General features: G+C 42.6%; 2 protein-coding genes across 2 annotated transcripts; one reads left to right on the top strand and one right to left on the bottom strand.

Annotated features, from left to right (window-relative positions):
* Nucleotides 1-3,145: 3,145 nt before the first annotated feature.
* On the top strand, nt 3,146-3,970 carry LOC137717058 (uncharacterized). Its single transcript, XM_068456374.2, has 2 exons — nt 3,146-3,409; nt 3,590-3,970. The coding sequence occupies exons 1-2, from the start codon at nt 3,146-3,148 to the stop codon at nt 3,968-3,970; spliced, it is 645 nt and encodes a 214-aa protein (XP_068312475.2).
* An 8,328-nt stretch (nt 3,971-12,298) lies between these two features.
* LOC137717057 (uncharacterized) lies at nt 12,299-15,553 on the bottom strand. The gene is made up of 4 exons (XM_068456373.2): nt 15,068-15,553; nt 14,788-14,943; nt 13,838-14,263; nt 12,299-13,387 (listed from the first exon to the last, which is right to left on the bottom strand). The coding sequence occupies exons 1-4, from the start codon at nt 15,395-15,397 to the stop codon at nt 12,440-12,442; spliced, it is 1,860 nt and encodes a 619-aa protein (XP_068312474.2). The 5' UTR covers nt 15,398-15,553; the 3' UTR covers nt 12,299-12,439.
* Between the last annotated feature and the right edge of the window lie 3,633 nt (nt 15,554-19,186).

Consider the following 19,186-nt stretch of genomic DNA (forward strand, 5'->3'; position numbering starts at 1 on the left):
TATTTCCCTGGGTCATCCACCTTTGGCATGTCTAAGATGTTGCATAGCTCGAGATAACGGGGCCAGAGTATTAGTCCCAAAATACATAATCGATTTTTGCAAGCTAACCTGTTGCCCAGAAGCTTTGCAATAGACATGAAGAAGGTTGGACATATTCCTACAATTATCCTTGGTGGCCATAAGGAAGATTAGAGTATCATCCACAAACAACAAATGGGAAAGCATTGCCCCAATGCTAACAATTTGATACCCTTAATGAACAATAACTGTTTTTTGCATCTCCACCCCTACACTGAATAGCCCTGGCAATGGGCAATAAAATATTAGTATTTTTTTTATTGATAAGACTACTGAAACTAGAGAGTTTCTTTAGCCTTGTATTGAAGGTAGCTACAACAATTTTGGATTGCATAATTTGTTGATATTGTTAAGCATGAACATTTGCATTAACATCCCGGTTTTCATAAAACAATCCAGCTGTTTTCAATTTGGGTGCATAGTGAGAAGAGCAACAAAGAGTCAACGAAATACTAATCCAAGTTGTTCTATGATGCCCATACATCCGATGTCCCTAGTGTTTCTCCTAGTGTAGTAAAAGATGCTAGTCAAAAGGATTACACACCCATTTCATAGTATAAGCCACATTGTTCAAGTTATGTAAACCTTAAAACTATCAATTCATCCCATCTTGTTTTTTAATCTGGATGTCTTGTTGTATCAAACAATGAATGCAGTATTATGAAGTTCATAGTTGCATCTGAAAATGTTCTTTCTTCGGGTTATGACTAATGTTTTCCTAGGGAAAAGCCGGCAACATCTAACTTTCCTAAGTACCTTATGTGCTATGGAAATCTTCCTCAGTTCGAAGAACTAAAACCAAGTTTTGTTGTCAATTCTAAACTAGTTTGTGACCTTTTAGAACCTGCCAAGATGGGAATTTTCGTTAAAGCTAGAGACGGCGGAAATTTGCATTGACAAATTGGTGCTTTCATTGAAAGCTAATTCAAATACTCAAAGAAGCCTCTTGCATTTGTTTCTTGAATTTTCTGTTACGTTGACTTTTTCACGCGTCGTATCAATTAATTTTTCCTAGAAAAGTTTCTTGATCAATCCCTAGAGAAAGGATACAATGGTAGGAAATTCAAAAACCACGGCGAACGGAACCCTGTACGAACAAGGATTTGGACCGGTGAGTGGAAACGAGGACAAAGCCCCACGATAGCGATCCTCAATACTCAACGTGACGGCGAGAGGAGCCTCATCGCCGTGAAGCCATAACACTGCCATGGCCACCACCTTGCAACCCACGGCAAGAATCACCGTACTAGCAGTAGCCCAAGCTGAGAGGCCTAAAAACGTGGTGCAATGGCCCACTGCGCTGCTAGGGCAACATCAGGCTACGGGCATGAGGCTCAGCTCACACCAGCTGCCACAACAGGCCCAGCCCACTGCAGCAGTAGTCTTTGCTGCACAACAAGCCCAGACCACGGCAGTTGCTACCAGCCAAGTAACTCAATGGGCCCAAGCCCAAGTCACCTAGCTAGCAGGCTATAGCGTGGCAGCCCAATGGCCAAGAGGGCCCAATCTCATGCAGGCCTAAGGCGAGCAGGCACCGACCCAACGTGCAGCGCATGGCCTAGCCATCCAACCAGGTTGGCCCTCCCCACGACCTAGTTCGCAACCCAATCTAACCCAAGGCCACCTCCGGCGATCCAATTCTGACCACTAGTCCAGTGATCGACTCAGGGTTATTTTCACCCCATTTTTCTGCAAGAATGTCTGCTATGGGCTCAAGCTTTATACTTGCAGTCCACTACACTTCCACTACACATGGAAACACCCATTACCTGAACTTTTCCAATCCAAATGGAGAGCACCACCTGCCCCAGCAAGTCACCAATTTGACAAACGCCCTTGTGCAGTAGACCACCTTGGTGAACCAGTTCCTTTAGCGCATCGAGACGCAACGCACCCCCGATAAGATGTCCCGAAACAGGACAATGGCAGAAGAACATGACTTATTCCAGTGACGTCTCAGCAAAGAGCCACTCAGCCCATTTAGTCTCTCGAGAAAACGTTTTCTCCTGCCTATATGCGCAAAGAAGCATTCATTCCCGACTCGGCTCACGAGCTAGTGTGCATTCGAGGTTGGGTCCACACTTCAATAAGTACTCAAGCGAAGCATCCACATGAGTTTAGGCCCACAAGGATATCCTTCTACGAGGCACCGGAGTAGGCAGCCACATGGCGAACCAAGGAGAGCACGAAAATAGTCTAGTTTAAATTCCACTGGCAGGCCCCGCCAATCGTGATGGCAAGCAGCATAGAATGAACCGAGGGCAGCTGAAGGTTCCACTGCCCCCACCAAGCGTATATTCAGGAGGAAGTGCACAGGCTCATAGCAAAGTAGCTGCGTGAATTCCAACGCATTGCTACTACCGACAATGTCATTCATAGAGACATGGCCAACATGAGCAGGTCACCATTTACAGACGAAATCAAATAGATGAAGCCACTGCAAAAGTTCAACCCGCGACATTTCACTTTGTTCAAAGGAAATCAAGATTCGGACAGGCACTTGATGCACTACTGAAGCGTCATGGCCCTCTAATGCAGCAATGACGCTCTCATGTGCAAAATCTTTGCCATGACCCTCCAAGGCGAAGCGCAAGATTGGTTCTACACTCTGTCGCTACGTTCAATCTTGAAATTCAATGAACTTTTCTTGGTTTTCACTAAGGAATATTCGTCCTACCACTTGATCAAGAAGAAGTCTAACCACCTCTTTAACATGAAGAATGACTCGAATGAGTCACTCCGCATATACGTCAAGAGGTTCAAGGCGGAGAAGGTGAAAATTGTCGAATGTGATAACAACATTGCATGCTTAGCCTTCCAAAAGGGGCTCCTAGCAGATCACCCATTTTTTGAAGAATTGATCATGGGAAAGAACTTGACCTTGGCAAACTCTTATGCTTTGGCAGAAAAGCACTCCCTCTAGGATAAGGCCAAGCGCTCCTAGAAGTTGTCTAAGTAGCCATGCAAAGAAGCAGAGCCAACTCAGAAGAAGGCGGGCGATAAACCTCTCTATGATAAAAACAAGCCAGGAATCATACATAGGGACCGATCCCTGACAAAATGAGGCATGACACCCAAGACATACACCAAGCTTTTAGTCCCTATTAACCAGATCATTCACGACCTTAAAGACAAGCTGTGGTTTAAGATGCTGCAACCCATGATAGGGGACACCTCTAAGATGGACCAAACAAAGTATTGTGCATTCTATAGAGGTCCAAGGCACGTAACCAATAACTGCACCACATGGATGAAGTACATTGAGAAGCTCGTGAATGAAGGCAAGTGCAACCAGTATGTCAATAGGTTAGCTGCCCAGCCAAGGAAAGAAGTAAATGCCGAAGCCGAACCCTCAGCCAAGACGATTCGAATAACAAGCATCTTTGCTAAATCCGAGCATCAAAGGGCCACCACCAATTCCAAGAAGTGGAAAATCCAACATGCGAGATCAGTCTTTTAGGTTCAAGCCATAGATGTTATACTTGGACTAATCGTCGGCTTCATCGAGCAGGATGCTGAGGGAGTAGACTTTCCCTACAACGACGCCTTGGTGATTTCTGCTCAACTGGCCCACGTCATCGTTGACAAAATTATGGTGGACAACAGTAGCTCAGTCGATATCCTACAACTATCAGTCGTCCAGAAAATAGGCCTGGAAAACACGATCAAACGCAAAGCAGAGGTCTTGTCCGGATTCAAGGGACTTACCTCAATTACCATTGGCATAATCACGCTCGATGTAACCAGCCCTCTAATTGTTTCATCACAGACCTTCATGATCATCAACGACCCATCTCCTCATAACGGGATATTAAGCCTACCTGGGCTAGTGAAGAATGGAGCTGTGACCTTGATTGAGTATCAGAATATCCAATTTCGCATCCTAGGATGAGCAGTAAGAGAGATCAAAGGCAACCAGGCTATGTCTAAAAGATGCACTGTACAACCTCTCAAGAAGACGAAGAATAAGTCTTTTGCCCCAGCAGTACCAATTGAAGTACAGAAAGATTATTCTATCTCCACCAAATAACAATCACGGTAGACAGGTCAAGAAGATGATGTCAAGGTCAACAATGCCTTGGCAGATGAATCAGAATGAAAACTCGAAGAAGATGCCTAGCACATTTTCCTTGACCCTAAGCAGTGGTCAGACCATGCAAAACGCACATACAAAGAAGATCTGAGGAATCCTAGATATGAAGTATCTTACCACTCTTAAGAAGATCCAAGGTCTGACCTGACGAACAGCTACATTCAATCAATTCTTCTCACGACCTACCAACAGATGCAAGCTTTTTTCAAGGCAATTAAGACGCGTAACGAGACAAATAGAACGACAAAGCAGCGGATGATCTATGCATCTATATCGTGGTATCTAAAGAAGTAATGAGCTCTGCCCTTATACGAGAAGAGTTAGGGGCCTGACCACCTGTATTCCACAGTTCAGAAGCTCTTATCAATACAAAAACCAAATACTTGAAAATCAAAACTTTGATATTGGCGTTAGTTGTTGCAACCTAAAAGCTCAAGACATACCTTCAGACATACGTAGTCATCGTCATGACATGATGTTCCGCACAATCCGGACACACGACATTAAAGGCGCGAAAACTGGCGGACATTCGGATAAGCGCAGTAACTCAGCCTAGAAACACCCCAGAGGCAGTCGAGCACACCGTAGCCACACCAGCCTCACCTGCAGGAGATTTCTGGTGTTTACACATCGACAGATCATCCAACCACCAGAGATCAGGAGCAGGTCTAGTTCTCACTACCCCGGACAATTAGATGCTCGAGTAGGCGATCACTCTAAGCTTTAAGACGTCAAACAACAAAGCAGAGTATAAAGCCCTACTTACAGGTCTCCGATTAGTGAAAGACCTAGCGGTGAAAAAGCTCGCGATATATTTAGATTCCCAGCTGATCACCAACCAAACCTCAAGGAAGTACACGGCAAAGCATCCAAGGATGGCCGGATACCTCAAGAAGGTACAAGTGCATCTAGCGACGTTCCAGGCGTACATACTCACTCAGGTTCTATGAGCAGAAAATACCCACGCAGATGCACTAGCAGGCCTAGGCTTTACCTTAGATCATCAACTTAAGCACTACATCCCAGTCGAGTACTTGGAGAAACTGAGCATAGATGAGGAACTAGTAGTAGAGGTAGCGCAGATCAGCATAACTCTGAGTTGGCAGGATCCCATCATTGATTACATAATTAACGAAACGCTCCCTATAAATAGACTGGAGTCCAGATATCTTTAAATGAATGCAGCATGCTACTACATATAGAATAACATACTCGTTCGTAGATCTTTCTCAAGACCACATCTTCGCTGCTTATCGCCTCCCGATAACCTGAATATTCTTAGCTCAATCCATGAATGCGTACGTGGAAACCACTCTGGAGGCCGCTCTCTAGCGCAAAAAGCTCTTAACGCTGGTTATTACTGGCCAACCATACATCAAGATGCTAAGGAGTATGTACAAAGGTGCGACAGCTGCCAACGCTTCAAGCCCGTGCCCGCACTATCTATCAATAAACTACACTTGCAGACGAGCCTTTGGCCATTCATACAGTGGGCAATCGACCTGGTAAGACCAATGTCGCCTACCACTAGAGGCAGAGGCATGATGATCGTAGCGACCGACTACATCATAAAATGGGTCAAAGATAAACCCATGACTATAACTACCCAAGCGAACATAGAGCACTTCATATAGAAGAACCTTATCTGTCACTTCGACATCCCTCACTTCATCGTCACGGACAATGGTCCACAGTTCATGGGCAAAGACTTGGCTAAGTTCTTTGAAAAATATGGCATAAAGCAATACATATCCATGCCCCCAATATCTGTAGGGCAATAGGCAGACAAAGGCGTCTAACATGGCCATTCTCGAATGCCTCAAGAAGTCCCTCTCAAACAAGAAAGACAAGTGGCCAGATGATCTCCCCGTTGTTCTATGGGCATATCGCACCACCAACAGATGAGCAATTGATGAAATTTCATTCTCCTTAGCGTATGACTCTGAGGCGATCATTCATCCCAATGTCATATGGTGCCAAGCATCAACATTGTATTGTCGAATTTTGAACAGAACGAGAAGAAGATGGCCACAAACTTAGACTTGGCAGAGGAAGAATGCAAGAAGGTTATCACCTGCATCGCGGCCTATCAGCAGCAGTTCTTCTCCAGCTACAACAAGAGGGTGACGATCCGGCAGTTCCAGCCAATAGACTTAGTCATCACAAAATCCTTCATAACCACCCGTCGGGAATCTCCAAAAGGATGGTTCCCATCTGAGAAAATCCGTACAAAATCAGCCGAGTAGGCAGAAATGGTAGCTACGTCATCACCGCTATGAGCGACAAAGAGATCGAAAAGTAGGGAAATGCTTACAACTTGAGAAAGTACTACGTGTGACCTCCCATCATTCCTTGGACCCTATTTAAGACAAATAAAGTTCGAAGACTCAAACAGCTAGGCGAACAAAACCTCGCATGACGATGACTATTAATTGTTATGCTATTACTACCTACAAGCCTGTGCCGAATGTATAAACAAACTGACCACCCATGTGACAGCAGAAAATGCCCCTGCCCTTACAGACATAGCGTGTACTCTCCCATCAGGAGAGGGTAAATTGTTCTGGGATATATAGACGTGAATGGGTTTTACAACTACTCAGTTCCCCCTAAATGCATCGATTACCTACGCTGGACGACTCCTAGAATTGGCCACAATAGTCTTTCTCTTAGAAAGACTTAGCCGATTGAAAGATTCAATTCTGCAGGAGCCCGAGTATCTAATCGAAAGAAATGCTAAGTGCAGGATTCCTACCTATGAAAGAATTCGCGTGACTAGATGGTCTGTCCTCGACATGCAAGTATTCATGAACGTAGCTTGACTCTAAAGTGTTGCAATACTAGTTAAGCGGCATACGGAATCAAGTTACAACTCGAAAGGATATGGCCTTTGAGGCGCGATTCTGCCTACACCTTAAGCCTAAAATGCCTCCGAGAGCCAGAGACGACGCCAAAGTGGTCACGCGGTTGTCTGCTTCTGTAAGTAAGACGCTCAACCGATGACCTAACGGCTGGCAACCCAAGGCAATCTGTAAGCCGAGACTTACACTTGCTACGATCACGCAGACCCGTCTGCTTATTTAAAAGCAGCGCTTCTGACCAACGATTTACAATTTAAGTTTTGCAAAAGCTAAAGCCGAAATGTACAACTATAGTAGTTATGTGGATTCCTCTACTTTCTATGAGAAGCACATGTCCGGCCACCGGCTCTATAAGTTAAAAATTTCACAATTTATGCCCCATGAGGGCCAAGGCTTGTGCAATCGCTAAAGCCAAAATGTACGACTATAGCAGCTACGTGGATTTCCTCTGCTTTCTACGAGAAACACGTGTCCGACCGCAAGCTCTATAAGTTAAAAAATTTTGCAACACACCCCGGAAGGGCCAAAGCTCATGAAGCCGCTAAAGTCGAAATGTACGAATATAGCAGTTATGCAGCTCGTCTACTTTCTATGAGATTCACGTGTCCGACCGCCAGCTCTATAAGTTAAAAGTTTGGCAATACGCCATATAAATGCTTAAGACGAGACACTTCAGTATGCATGAAGACAAGTTCATCATCCTTGGCAAAATAAACAAATCGTAGATCCAAATTGACAGGCTCAAGGTCCTTAACCACTCATGAAATACAACTGACTTCCTTCTCTGCAGCTTCCAACATCGCCTGAGTCATACTAAGCTTAGCCTTCAAGCGGACAACTTCTTAATGAGCGGTCTCCAACTGCATAGAAGTAAGGGCAACAATATCAGACCCCTTCAAAACGGCAAGTTCAGATTCAAGCCTCTCGATCTTTTCAACAGTCGAGCGAAGCTCAGCCGTCAGCACCACTTTAGCCTCCTTTGCACACTTGATAGCATCCTGATCAATGCGCATAAACTCAACTGCCAAGATCAAAGTCTTATGCATTGTAGCAATCAGGGAGAACCTCCTTGAGTAGGTAGGACGCTTCGCAAAAAAGTCTGAGTGGATGACAACTTTCCCAACACCATCAACGAACTTGGCACATGCATCAACGTCCTCAAGTAGGTCAGCCTTTAGCAGTGCACAAACCTCAGGAAACTCTCTAGCCTCAAACTTAGTGGATCTCTCACAACCGCCCGTGCGAGTAGATTTCCCTTTCTCAGCAGACGAATCATTTGCAACAGAATGAGGAATGGGCCCAGGCACCACCTTAGCAGCAGAATCCACCTTCCCGCTCTTCATAACGGCGAGCCTCTCAGAAGCTGAACCGAGCTTAGCTCCCAATGCGCACTTCGACACAAACCTAAACACCAGGGGCATCACCGAACGTTTCCGCTGAGCAATCCTCTCAGCAATGGTCGTGGCTACCTTCGAAGCAGTAGGTGGCTTTGACTTAATGGTTTTTTTTTGTCCCTTTGGGAATAGTCAAATCGATGACAAGCTTCTCAGCAACAAACAAGCCCTTACAAGTAGCAGAAGAAGTCCTTAGTTTCTTCTTAGCCAAAGGCTCATAAGCAGGCAGGGAAGATCTTTTCTTTCCACCCTCATTGGCAGTAGGCTCTACAGTAGCTATCGGACGAGTAAACACCTTATCCTTTATCTGCTTCATCTCTTCCTTCAGAGGTAACCCGTCTTTCTCCCAACGAAGATGACTGAGCATCCAACACCACTCACACTACACAACAAGAATGCCCAAGATGAAGTGCCTTTTCTTTATATCCGTCGAAGTTCTTAGAGTTGAGCCAAATTCTGAATCTACACAAAGTAAGAAGGACGATCAGTAAACTGAAGTCATGGAGCAACTCAACAAAAATTCAAGCAAGCTAGGAATAAAGCAGTTCACATACCACTGATAAAGACAGTTGGAACATGCAGCGTAGGAGAAGAGTCAGACTCCCACTCTCCACTAACCTCCAAGGTGTCTCTCGCCTATTCATGATCATCTTTGCAGGAATCATCAAGCAACTTATGGCGTGACCTCAGTTGCCCCACGCCTTCCTTATGGCTAATTTCAAATAAGTACCATAACTTATTTATGGTTAAACCAAGATCAAAGAACCTGCTCAAGTTTGAAAACCCCACCATCACATGAACTGCATTCGGGGAGCACTCAGCAGGCACGCATTTCATGAAGCAGATCACCTCCTGGAAAAGATGCCACATGGGAAAAGTAAATCCCAACATGAAGTAATACGGATGGAAATTGATAGCCCTCTTTCTAGCAGTGGCACCTTCGCCACAAAATTCATTACCGCTATCATCCTTCACCCACTTGACGTGAACTCCTGACAGAATCGTATACTTGTGTGTCTAAAGAAAATCCCAAAACAGTTCATAGAAATTGATCTTGATATGTCCAGCCTTGAAGAGGCCCATCTTGTCGGAAGAACCACATTGACAGTACAAAGGTGGACAGTATTTGTCACTTTTGCGATCAGAGGAAGACATCTCAAAATTTATGCAAAAAGTACAAAAAAAATATTTAGAAGGCAGCTCGCGAGAAGAGAATAAAAAAAATTACCATAGAGCCCAGCGCCCTAGCGCCAAGCCCGACGGCCCAGCTCACCCTCACTCTCTCTCTCTTTTAGCATGGGCCTAAACCGCAGGAGCCTAGTAGCAAGGCAGGCTCTACGGCCCAGACCCGGCTCTCCCTCTCTCGTGCAACATAGCCCAAAGGCCTTTGGTCATCTATGCATGCGGCCCATGCCGCTCAGCCCAACAAAAGGAAGAGGCCCATGTCTCTTTCCTCTCCTCTCCTTCGCTCCTAGCGGTCTTCAACAAGGCCCAGGCCACTAGGACCCGAGAACTAGCCTACGCCGGTCTCTCCCACTCTCTCTCCTTTCGCCTACACAGGCCCATGCCCAACAGCCATGAAGGCCCAACACAAACTGGCATCTTTGCGCCTAGCGCGCATGTCACCTCTGCCGAACCAAGCCGAACACTTAGCCCATGCCAACCAACCCCCATGATGCACCACCACCAGCCCTTTGCCACCCTTGCCACGTGTTTCACACATCTTCAACCCCCATTGAGCCAATTTTTCAAGTCCCAAGACTCCCAAAAAATCAAGAAGAAGAAAATTCAAATTTTTCTTACCTTGGTGCAACACGAAGAAGAACAACAACAATGAAAGATGACTCTTTGCAAGGGCAAGAGAAGAAGAAAGCTAGGGGAGGGGAAAATTTTCCTCTGGTTTCTCTCTTCCTTGTTGGAATGATGATTGCTCTCCAAATTTATTTAATCCCCTACTTAAGGCAAAATTAAATAGGTATTAGGGGCAATTGGTTTCCTTTTCCTAGAAGAAGTTTCTCTCCAAATCAAGAAAGGAGATCAAGTTCAAATTGGGAAACAACTCTACAAGCCTTTGCAACTTGGGATTCCTACACCTACTGCCATTTTCCTACATGCAACCCAGCAGATGTAGGGGCATTTGTGGAGCCTAAAATAATCCCAAAAATTCTAGAGACGACACGTGAACCTTTGCTCAAGAAAGACAAGATTGCCCTCAATAAATGGGCAGGTTCCTCAATACTCCCACACGCATCTCACACCCCTGAAGGTCTCAACAGGTAAATATGACTGCCCACAGCTCACCTGCCATTGGTAAGGAAAAGTCAAAGTATTAAAGATAAGGATTAATTACCCAAATTCTATCTTTAATACATTCCCAATTAAAGATTGACTCCAATCAAGTAAGTAATCCCAATTTAAATCAATTAGGGATAATTACTTCATTATCCCAAGATATTATTCCTATTTAATATCTTGAGAATATTTCTCCATAACCCCCTTCCCCCCCCCCCCCCCCCACCTCGTGGGTGCGTGAGGCTTGGGTCCTTGATCAAAGGTGTTAATTGTTTTACAGGTGCATTTTCGTTTTTCGTCAAAGTTAAAGACGGCGAAAATTTGCATCGACGCAAGCAGCAACAAGAAAGCGGAAGGCAGCTTTTCATCACCCAACAAAGGATTCCAAATATTGTAGGCAGCCGGAGCTTCCTTTCAGCCACTTGAATGGAAGCATGAGGAATGGAGGTTTGTAGACTAACTGTTGCTTTAGTAAAGTTGGTTTTTCATTATTTTGACACTGGCTTAGCGAATGTTTTGCCAAAAGCTTCTTTTTGCAATCTCGATGTACTTCCTAGCTAGATTACATGGTAATGAACTTAGCAGCTCTTGTAGTGTTTTAAGCGATGAAATGTAAATTGTGAATTAAAGCATAGATTAGATGAGCGAATGGACTTCTAATCTACTACGTACAAATAGTGCTACGTTATGCATGATGCTTTCTAGAACATAGAACTTTATGTAGTTATGGTGTGAAGTGTTAACTGAATAAACTTCATGAAGATTCTGATTTGTTAATTCATAGGACTATTCTGGTGGAAAAACTTTCTCGCACCAGTTGCCATGAAATGATTGTCTCATATTCATAGTCATGTGCAGCTCACTTCATGTAGCAAATGTGAGACACCCATTTCATGTTTCATGCAACCAATGCGGGAAAGTATTCCTAGTTTGGATTGTGTTTGGAGATTTGGAGATCAGAAATGGGATCTATTTGAAAAGGGAGGACATACACCACTCAAACCTAAACTTTTCTGTTTAAAATAATAATCGTTGATTAATTAGTATTAGTCATCACAGATAAGGTTATGGACCAACCTCTGATTGGCCCTATTAGGAAAAATTTGGGTAAGCAAAAAAAACAATTGATGGGGATTTTTTTTGTGAGGGTGAGGGTGAGGGTGAGTGTGAGTGGGGGACAAAGAAGTTTGTCTCTTTAAACATCTATTATCTCAAGTTATTATGCTATTGTGGCTGTGGCTGTGGGCCCTTATTTTCATTTTTAGTAAAGGGAAAATAATTATCACAGAAAATGACTGGATGGGGATCTTTGTTTGCAATTGCAACTTTGCACAAGTGGTGACTAATCTTTGTAAAGACCCCATCTTTTGTGTTCCCCCTTAAGTCATTTTGGTTGGGTCAAAACAAATGCTGATCTTTCTTTGTTTCAACGTATTCCTCTAACTAAAGGCTGGGACATAGGTGACAGCATCTCAAGCTTATCACGCTCCGCTATGTGTCTTAACCTTATATAATATTGTATGATTGATTTAGAGTATTGTTACTTTAGCATTCTAGTTGTATGTTAGTTGTTCTCGAGGTTATACCACAAATTGGAATCTCACTGAATTTTTTTTTTCGGTTACATCTCATTGAACTTTCTACCTAGTTTCAATATGTCAGAAAATGTTAAGGAATCAAACCCTTCTGTACAATTCAGCTACTTGATTTCTAGTCACTCTTTACCTGAGAAGAGAGTAAGTCGAAGAAGTCGACAAAGAGGAGGCGGAGGTGGACGACAACGATGATGACGATGACGAAGATGACGAGGAGGAGGAGGAGGTGTAGTGGAACTCGATCTGCAAATGCCGGTGTAGAGGTAAAATAGAAGCTGCACTCTTTTTCTCTTCCTCCTCAAGCTCCTTAAGTGGTATTGCCGCAAGAAATCTTTTAATGAACTGTCTACAGCACTCTTTTCCACTGCATATTACTTCTAATCTTTCCTCTGAATCATCCTCTACTTTCTTTGTTTTCCCATGCATGATGCTCGAATCGTCGAATTTTAGTATGTATGCCTGGTTACACCCCTCAAAGAGCCTCTCACCCAAAGAGTCAATGATATAGTATGCATCGGCTTCAATCTTCAGAACGAAAAAGTGGTCGTTCCAACTTACTATGTATATCCTCGGTTCGTAAGACTTTGTGTTTTTATTTATTTCATTCCATATGTCATCAAACGACATGAGTCCCTTCAAGCTCTCGAACTTCTCGGGGCTGAAGAATCCGATAAAGGATTTCTCAGGCGAGACATCGAGAGGTCTAAGATCAGCTTCCAAAACTGTTTCAAGGTCGAAGTGTTTGTTGGGAAATAAGTTTATGTTGGTCTCGTTGCTGCAGAGTTTTTGCCACTCTGAGGAACCTTGTGTGATGAGGCTGTCGAATTTGGATCTTGTAGGCATCAAGTGTTGATGCAAATGCAGCCAGTGCGCAATAACCGCAACTAGCGCTGTGCAGGCACTCTCTCCGGCGGCCTTTTCACTCCGTTGATCAAAGGAGGCAAAGAACACATTGGTCGTGAGCTTTGCTTGCCCATCTCTGCTTTCTACTTCCCTTTCTTCCCATCTACTTGTGGTGCAATTTCCAAGTACATGATCTGATTGTGAAGAATATTCAGCAGTACTATTTGATTCCTGTAGAAAAAGAAAAGGCAGATGAGCTAACATTTGGAGCATCATTTTATCTTTTTGGTAAGTAGCATTGATCTATAGCAAAGCTCAAAAGGCGAAGATTGTTTTCTGAAAGTCAAAAGCGCTTCTATCTACGTAAGGTAGAAAAACTTTAAAGTGCTTCTAGGTCAAACAAGCGCTTAGCATCTCCAGGTGCTTTTTTAGGAAGTGTCCGGTCTTAAAATAAAAATTTCACAATTCTAGCAAAAGTGCTTACTACAAAGAGTCTCAAAAAAACCCTAAAACTATTTAAACTATAGCAATGACTGACAGCAAAACCCACATACAACATGTTTAATATCCTGTCGGTAAGTCAATGTAGATACAAAGTCGTATTAAACCCGTTACATGTAAGTTTTTCTCCTCCTAAATGCAATTCAAATAGCAACACTTCACAAATGTAACATATAATACCTTTACAGAATCGGTGAGAATATTGTCAACAGCCCTACTGGTCTTCTCGACAAAGGGCTCCACTTTTCTCCTAGGCGGTCTACCATTCAACCACTTCCTCTTCCTCAAGAACCAGCTCTTCTCCCTCGAGTCAAACTGAGTCTCGTGACTCGGGAACGATCCCGACTCACCCCTTGAATTCAAGTCTGCATTGACATCACTGGATATGAGTCCGTTCCCCGGGGACCCTTCTGAGTCAGGCAAGAATGACTCGTGCCAGTCACTCGTGACTCGGTCTCCACGACTCTTCCTCTCATTGCTTGACTTTCTAAAGCTCCTGAAGTAGCTTACCCTTCGAGTCAACTTCCCCTTGTCTGACTCGGCCAAGTCTTGACCGAGTCCTGCCGAGCCATGCGAGTTTCTGACCTCAGCAAAGCTTAGACAAACCTGCGGGCACCATCAAACATTCAAAGTCCATAAGCTTACAAAGAAATAAAATGACTGGATTATTAATTTAATTACTAAAGATTTATCAAAATGTATGAACTATGAGTCACTTGGTACGTCAGAGAAACATTCCATTGTTACATTTGCTACGTGAGATTATCAATGAATTAAAATTATAACACATGTACTTATTTATTAGTATAATTCTTCACACTTATGAAATAATTAGTCATACGTGATTAATATGCAGTGGTGTTACTAATAATGAAACGAATAGATGAGTGAAAAAAAGTCGAGCGGAAAACAATTCTGGTCATTAATATTACCCAATTAAGAACAGATGATCTAATAAACTGGCTTTGCCTTAAACGGGATTTAAAACAGCTAATTAAGCATAGATTTCACAATTAAGAAATGTAACTTTGTTCAGGTAAAATTAGACATGACTAAATAACGGAAAACCGGATTAATCTTGTCTGTAAAAAAAAAAAAGAAAAAAAATAGCAAAAATGAAGTTAATTTACCAAAAGGGTAGCTTCGCAGGCGGTCGTCCCCTCCATTTTCAAAGTAACAGAGAGCTTCCTCCGAATCTGAGACTCCATTGTCGATGCCAATTCTGCTAGATTCAACGAAACCGTCCCGAAAACCGCCATATTTTTCGTCTGTTCTGTACTCTCTCCCTGAAATTCATAAACGCAAAAGAATAATCAATTTCAAATATTCAACAAACAGAAGCAGAACCACATACAGAGAAAACAAACACAAACCCATTAATGCTTAAAAATAAAAAGATTAGAAACCTACGTGTAACAGGGTAAAAGTCAAATCCCAAGGACTAAAGTTACCACCATGCTTCAACCCAAAATTACAGAGGTTCTGAAATTCGTCATCCCATTCAATGACTTGACGACTCAAAAATCTGTGGCTGGTGTAGTTTCTCGGATGCCTCGACGAACTTCTTCCGTAGAATGGAACCAAAGCTTCAGGCCCTCCAGGCTTATACCCTTTCCATTTCACCTCAATCACACCAACTCTATCTTTCTCCTTCTCAAAATTAAACCCTTGCAGCTTCAATTGGCTCACCTTCACGTGAAACCTCCTTGTTCCCCCACCCAGCCACGGCGACCACTTCATCTTGCGCCGGTAATTATGATACGATGATCCAACCAGATATCAATCGAACTCAAAAATTGATGACCTTTAGTCGTCTGTAGCAGAAAGCCAAAAAGTTACAAAACGACCGACGACGGATGTCAGCTTCTTGAATGGTTTCATGTGATGAAAATGTATGAATTTATGAATTCGGTTTTTGGGAAATAAAAGAACGGGGGTCTTTCTTTATTGGGTCACAGTGACAGCTATAATTTTCTAAAGCTTTTGCATGGCCGAGTCTCTCAAGAGAGTCCCCAACGACTCCAAACCCCGCGTTTTATATGATTCCGAGCGTGCGATGTTAGAAATTTAATAATTTAAATATTAGTATTATTAATATTTAAATATTAAATATTCAAGTGAATGGAAATTAAAATAGAAAAAATGGGTTAGTCTTGAATTGGCTATATATTAGCAGTCTGCAATAGTTCTTTTTAGTTTTATCATTGGTATGAAAGTGGACATGGGTTTGACTGGTTCTTGTTTGAATTCAAACAAGAATTTCGAAAGACACATTGGTTAAAAAGGCACTGATACAAGTGGGCACTAATACCAACTATCAGACGCCTCATTTTGTTCGAATCACTAGGAAACCGAAACGGTTTCCTCCAGCTTTTCCACAAGGTTGGGATATGACTGTTGAACAAAGATTGCATCCATTGTCTTTTGGAAGCAGACACAACCTTTGAAAAGGGGGCATGTCAAAGCCTATAAATAGACCACCAAATCAAGCATTTTAAATGTAGTTTTGCATTTAGAAATCAATTAGAAATTAGAGTAGTTTAGTGTCTGATAAAGAGAGAGTTTTAAACATTTTTGGTTCGCTGTTCTTTGTGGATTGGAGTGCTATTTCCGCAAAGAGAAAGATCATTGTACCCTGGGAGACATTTGTCAACGCAAACCTTGAGGCACCACTAAGGGGTAATCTTGTTTTAAGGCTATAGAATCAAATTCTAGCATCGATCTCTTAAGGTTCTTCTATTCCATGTTCTTCTTGCATTTATAGAGATTCTATTGTGTGTTATTTAATAGTTTATAATAAAATATATAGCAGTTTTTTCATAGCTTTTTCCAACAACTTAAGACAAGATCTTGGACTGATTACTATGTTTGTATGAGAATTAAATTATCACGCTAGTAATACTTGGTTGTGATTAACTTTATGGGAGAATGGTCTGGTATCTAATCGTGCATATGAAGCGGTGGTTTTGTTTTATTTACTGCAAAAATAATTATTATATTCTTGATTAGTTGGTTACATCTTTGCCTTGCATTAAATTTTAATTTTGTGAAGCCTGAGCGTTAAGGTTAAGTTGTATGGCATGAACTGTTTATTTGACAGTGGGTTATAGTATTAAGAAATTAACATCAGTTTGTTTCCTAAATACTTTGTTGTTTTTTTATTTTAATTATAATATATTGAATTGTGTGATTTTCTCTCTTAAGGGAAAATGGATGATACTAGTAATTCTTCTAGTAAACTAGGCAGCACATTAGTTGTGAGTGTTGTTCCCGTGGTGATCCCATCTTCCACCAATCATGGTGAGAAGCCTGAGAAGTTCAATGGGACAAACTTCAAGAGGTGGCAACAGAAAATGTTATTTTACCTCACCACTCTAAACTTGGCAAAGTTTCTGACTGAAATGCACCTGTGTGTGGAACTAACGCAGAAGAAGTGGCTGCAGTAGATGCATGGAAGACTGAAATGCACCTGTTTGTGGAACTACCGCAGAAGAAGTGGCTGCAGTAGATGCATGGAACCATTCTGATTTTCTATGCAAGAATTATATCCTCAATGCAATACAATGTGTATAGTCTAATTAAAATTGCAAAAGCCTTATGGAACTCTCTTGACAAGAAATATAAGACTGAAAATGTTGGCATGAAAAATTCGTGGTCGGTCGATTTCTTGACTACAAGATGATAGACTCCAAGAAGGTTATTAATCAAGTCCAAGAGCTACAACTTATTCTTCATGAATTACATGTTGAAAGGATGTCGGTAAGTGAAATCTTTCAAGTGGCTGCAGTAATTGAAAAATTACCTCCTGCTTGGAAAGATTTCAAAAATTATCTCAAGCATAAGCGCAAAGAGATGGGACTTAAGGGTTTAATTGTAGGATTAAGGATTGAGGAGGATAATCGTTGCTCTGAAAAGAAGTCTAACAGTCAACTTATGCAAGTCAAGGCACACATTATGGAAGGTAGGTCAAACAATAACAAAAAGAGGAAGCACTCTAGTGAAGGTTCAAGCCAAGGGAATTTTAAGTTCTGTTTGGACCTAAAATTATTGGGTTGGGCCGAGTATGGAATTGTTCTAGGCCCAAAAGCTTTGTTCGAGGATTTCTACAAACCAGCTGGTTCATGGGCCGCCTAACTAAAAGTCGACCAAGCTTTGTTTGGAAAAGAATATTCCAGATGAATAGGAAGTAGGTGGGCCCTACTGCGAAGCAAATGAATGAAGTGGTTAAGTCCTAATGTAGTAAGGATTCTCGGCCAGATAAGGATACCGGAAAGTGGAACTGAATGTGGCCTAGTAAGAGGTTGAATTCAAAATCCTAATAGAAGTGGGATTGGCCGAGATAAGATGGATTGGGGTACGGAGTCCTAGTTCAAGTATGGTTAGGATTTGTTCTTGTTGCTATAAATAAAGAAAGGAGGGTGCAATTCAGGGACCTCCAATTCAACACACAATTGCCCTGCGCAAACCTCTCAAACAACTTGAGATTTTTTTATTTTCTTTTTCCGCCGACACATCTTCAATTTGGATAAACAGCATTGTGAAGGCAACCGGTGAACATCTTCAGTTTGGATAAACAACACTGTTGCTGTAGAATTAGCCGACCTATGAGCACTTTCAGTTTGGATAAACAACATTGCGTCAAGGCCGACTGGTTACCTATCCAAGTCTCGGTCGAGAAGGATTTCCGAATCCTTATTGATAGAGGTCATCTTATTAGCCTTCTCGACCAAGTAAGGTGTTACGAGTTACGACATTCGGCGCATTGAACGCCGAGTGATTTTATGATTGGATACTCATATGAGTTTCAGAGTTCGGCATTCTGACGGCCGAACCACATTTACCATCAAAACATACATCACCTTTGAATACTTGTGTTCGTACAGTCTAGTGTCGATTCGATGTGCTTATACTCTCACGAATATAATCACTGTGACCGAATCCGGCGCCAACGATTTGTGAACTTCGAAGAACTAGCAGCCTTGTCTTCAGGTTTGAGAATCCAAAGGCCGAGATTTGTTCCTTCCTCGGCTGCAGTCGCAGGATAAAGAAGTCAGCAACGCGCTCAATGCAACATCAACAAATTTTACTCCTCGGCCGAGATCAGCCGACGAGTTGGCACATCCTGTATTCAACCGAAAAAGTCAGCAACGCGCTCAATGCAACATCAACAAATTTTACTCCTCGGCCGAGATCGGCCGACGAGTTGGCACATTCTGTATTCAACCGAATGACGTAGTTAGCTTATTAGTTACTTGGCCTACGCGCCACGTAGGTTTTGTAATTTTTAGGGTCAACATTTTGGCACGTCCAATGGGACCTTGTGCTAGACCTTCGGAGTTCATGACCATTGAGACACGATCAGTAAAGAAGAAAACAATCATGGGAAAGTCAACAACTGACTTACCAGTATAAAGCCCTGGACAAGATTTGTCTCAGGTACAAAATCCCCTCATTGTTGTGCCACCCGAGGCTACAAGTGCGACACATCGAGAGAAAGAAATTTGTCTCGGCAGACAGCCTCGCAACCCA

Source organism: Pyrus communis, chromosome 8 (genome assembly GCF_041283825.1).
Source record: "Pyrus communis isolate YQ-2024b chromosome 8, ASM4128382v1, whole genome shotgun sequence".
Classification (NCBI taxonomy): Eukaryota; Viridiplantae; Streptophyta; class Magnoliopsida; order Rosales; family Rosaceae; genus Pyrus; species Pyrus communis.

Coding starts and splice junctions, on each gene's coding strand:
- LOC137717058 (XM_068456374.2), top strand. CDS start 3,146: ATGACACCCAAGACATACACCAAGCTTTTAGTCCCTATTAACCAGATC. Junction 3,410..3,589: donor CTGCCCAGCCAAGGAAAGAA/GTAAATGCCGAA, acceptor TTCATCGAGCAG/GATGCTGAGGGAGTAGACTT.
- LOC137717057 (XM_068456373.2), bottom strand. CDS start 15,397: ATGAAGTGGTCGCCGTGGCTGGGTGGGGGAACAAGGAGGTTTCACGTG. Junction 14,944..15,067: donor TGACTTTTACCCTGTTACAC/GTAGGTTTCTAA, acceptor TATGAATTTCAG/GGAGAGAGTACAGAACAGAC. Junction 14,264..14,787: donor CCTGCGAAGCTACCCTTTTG/GTAAATTAACTT, acceptor TGGTGCCCGCAG/GTTTGTCTAAGCTTTGCTGA.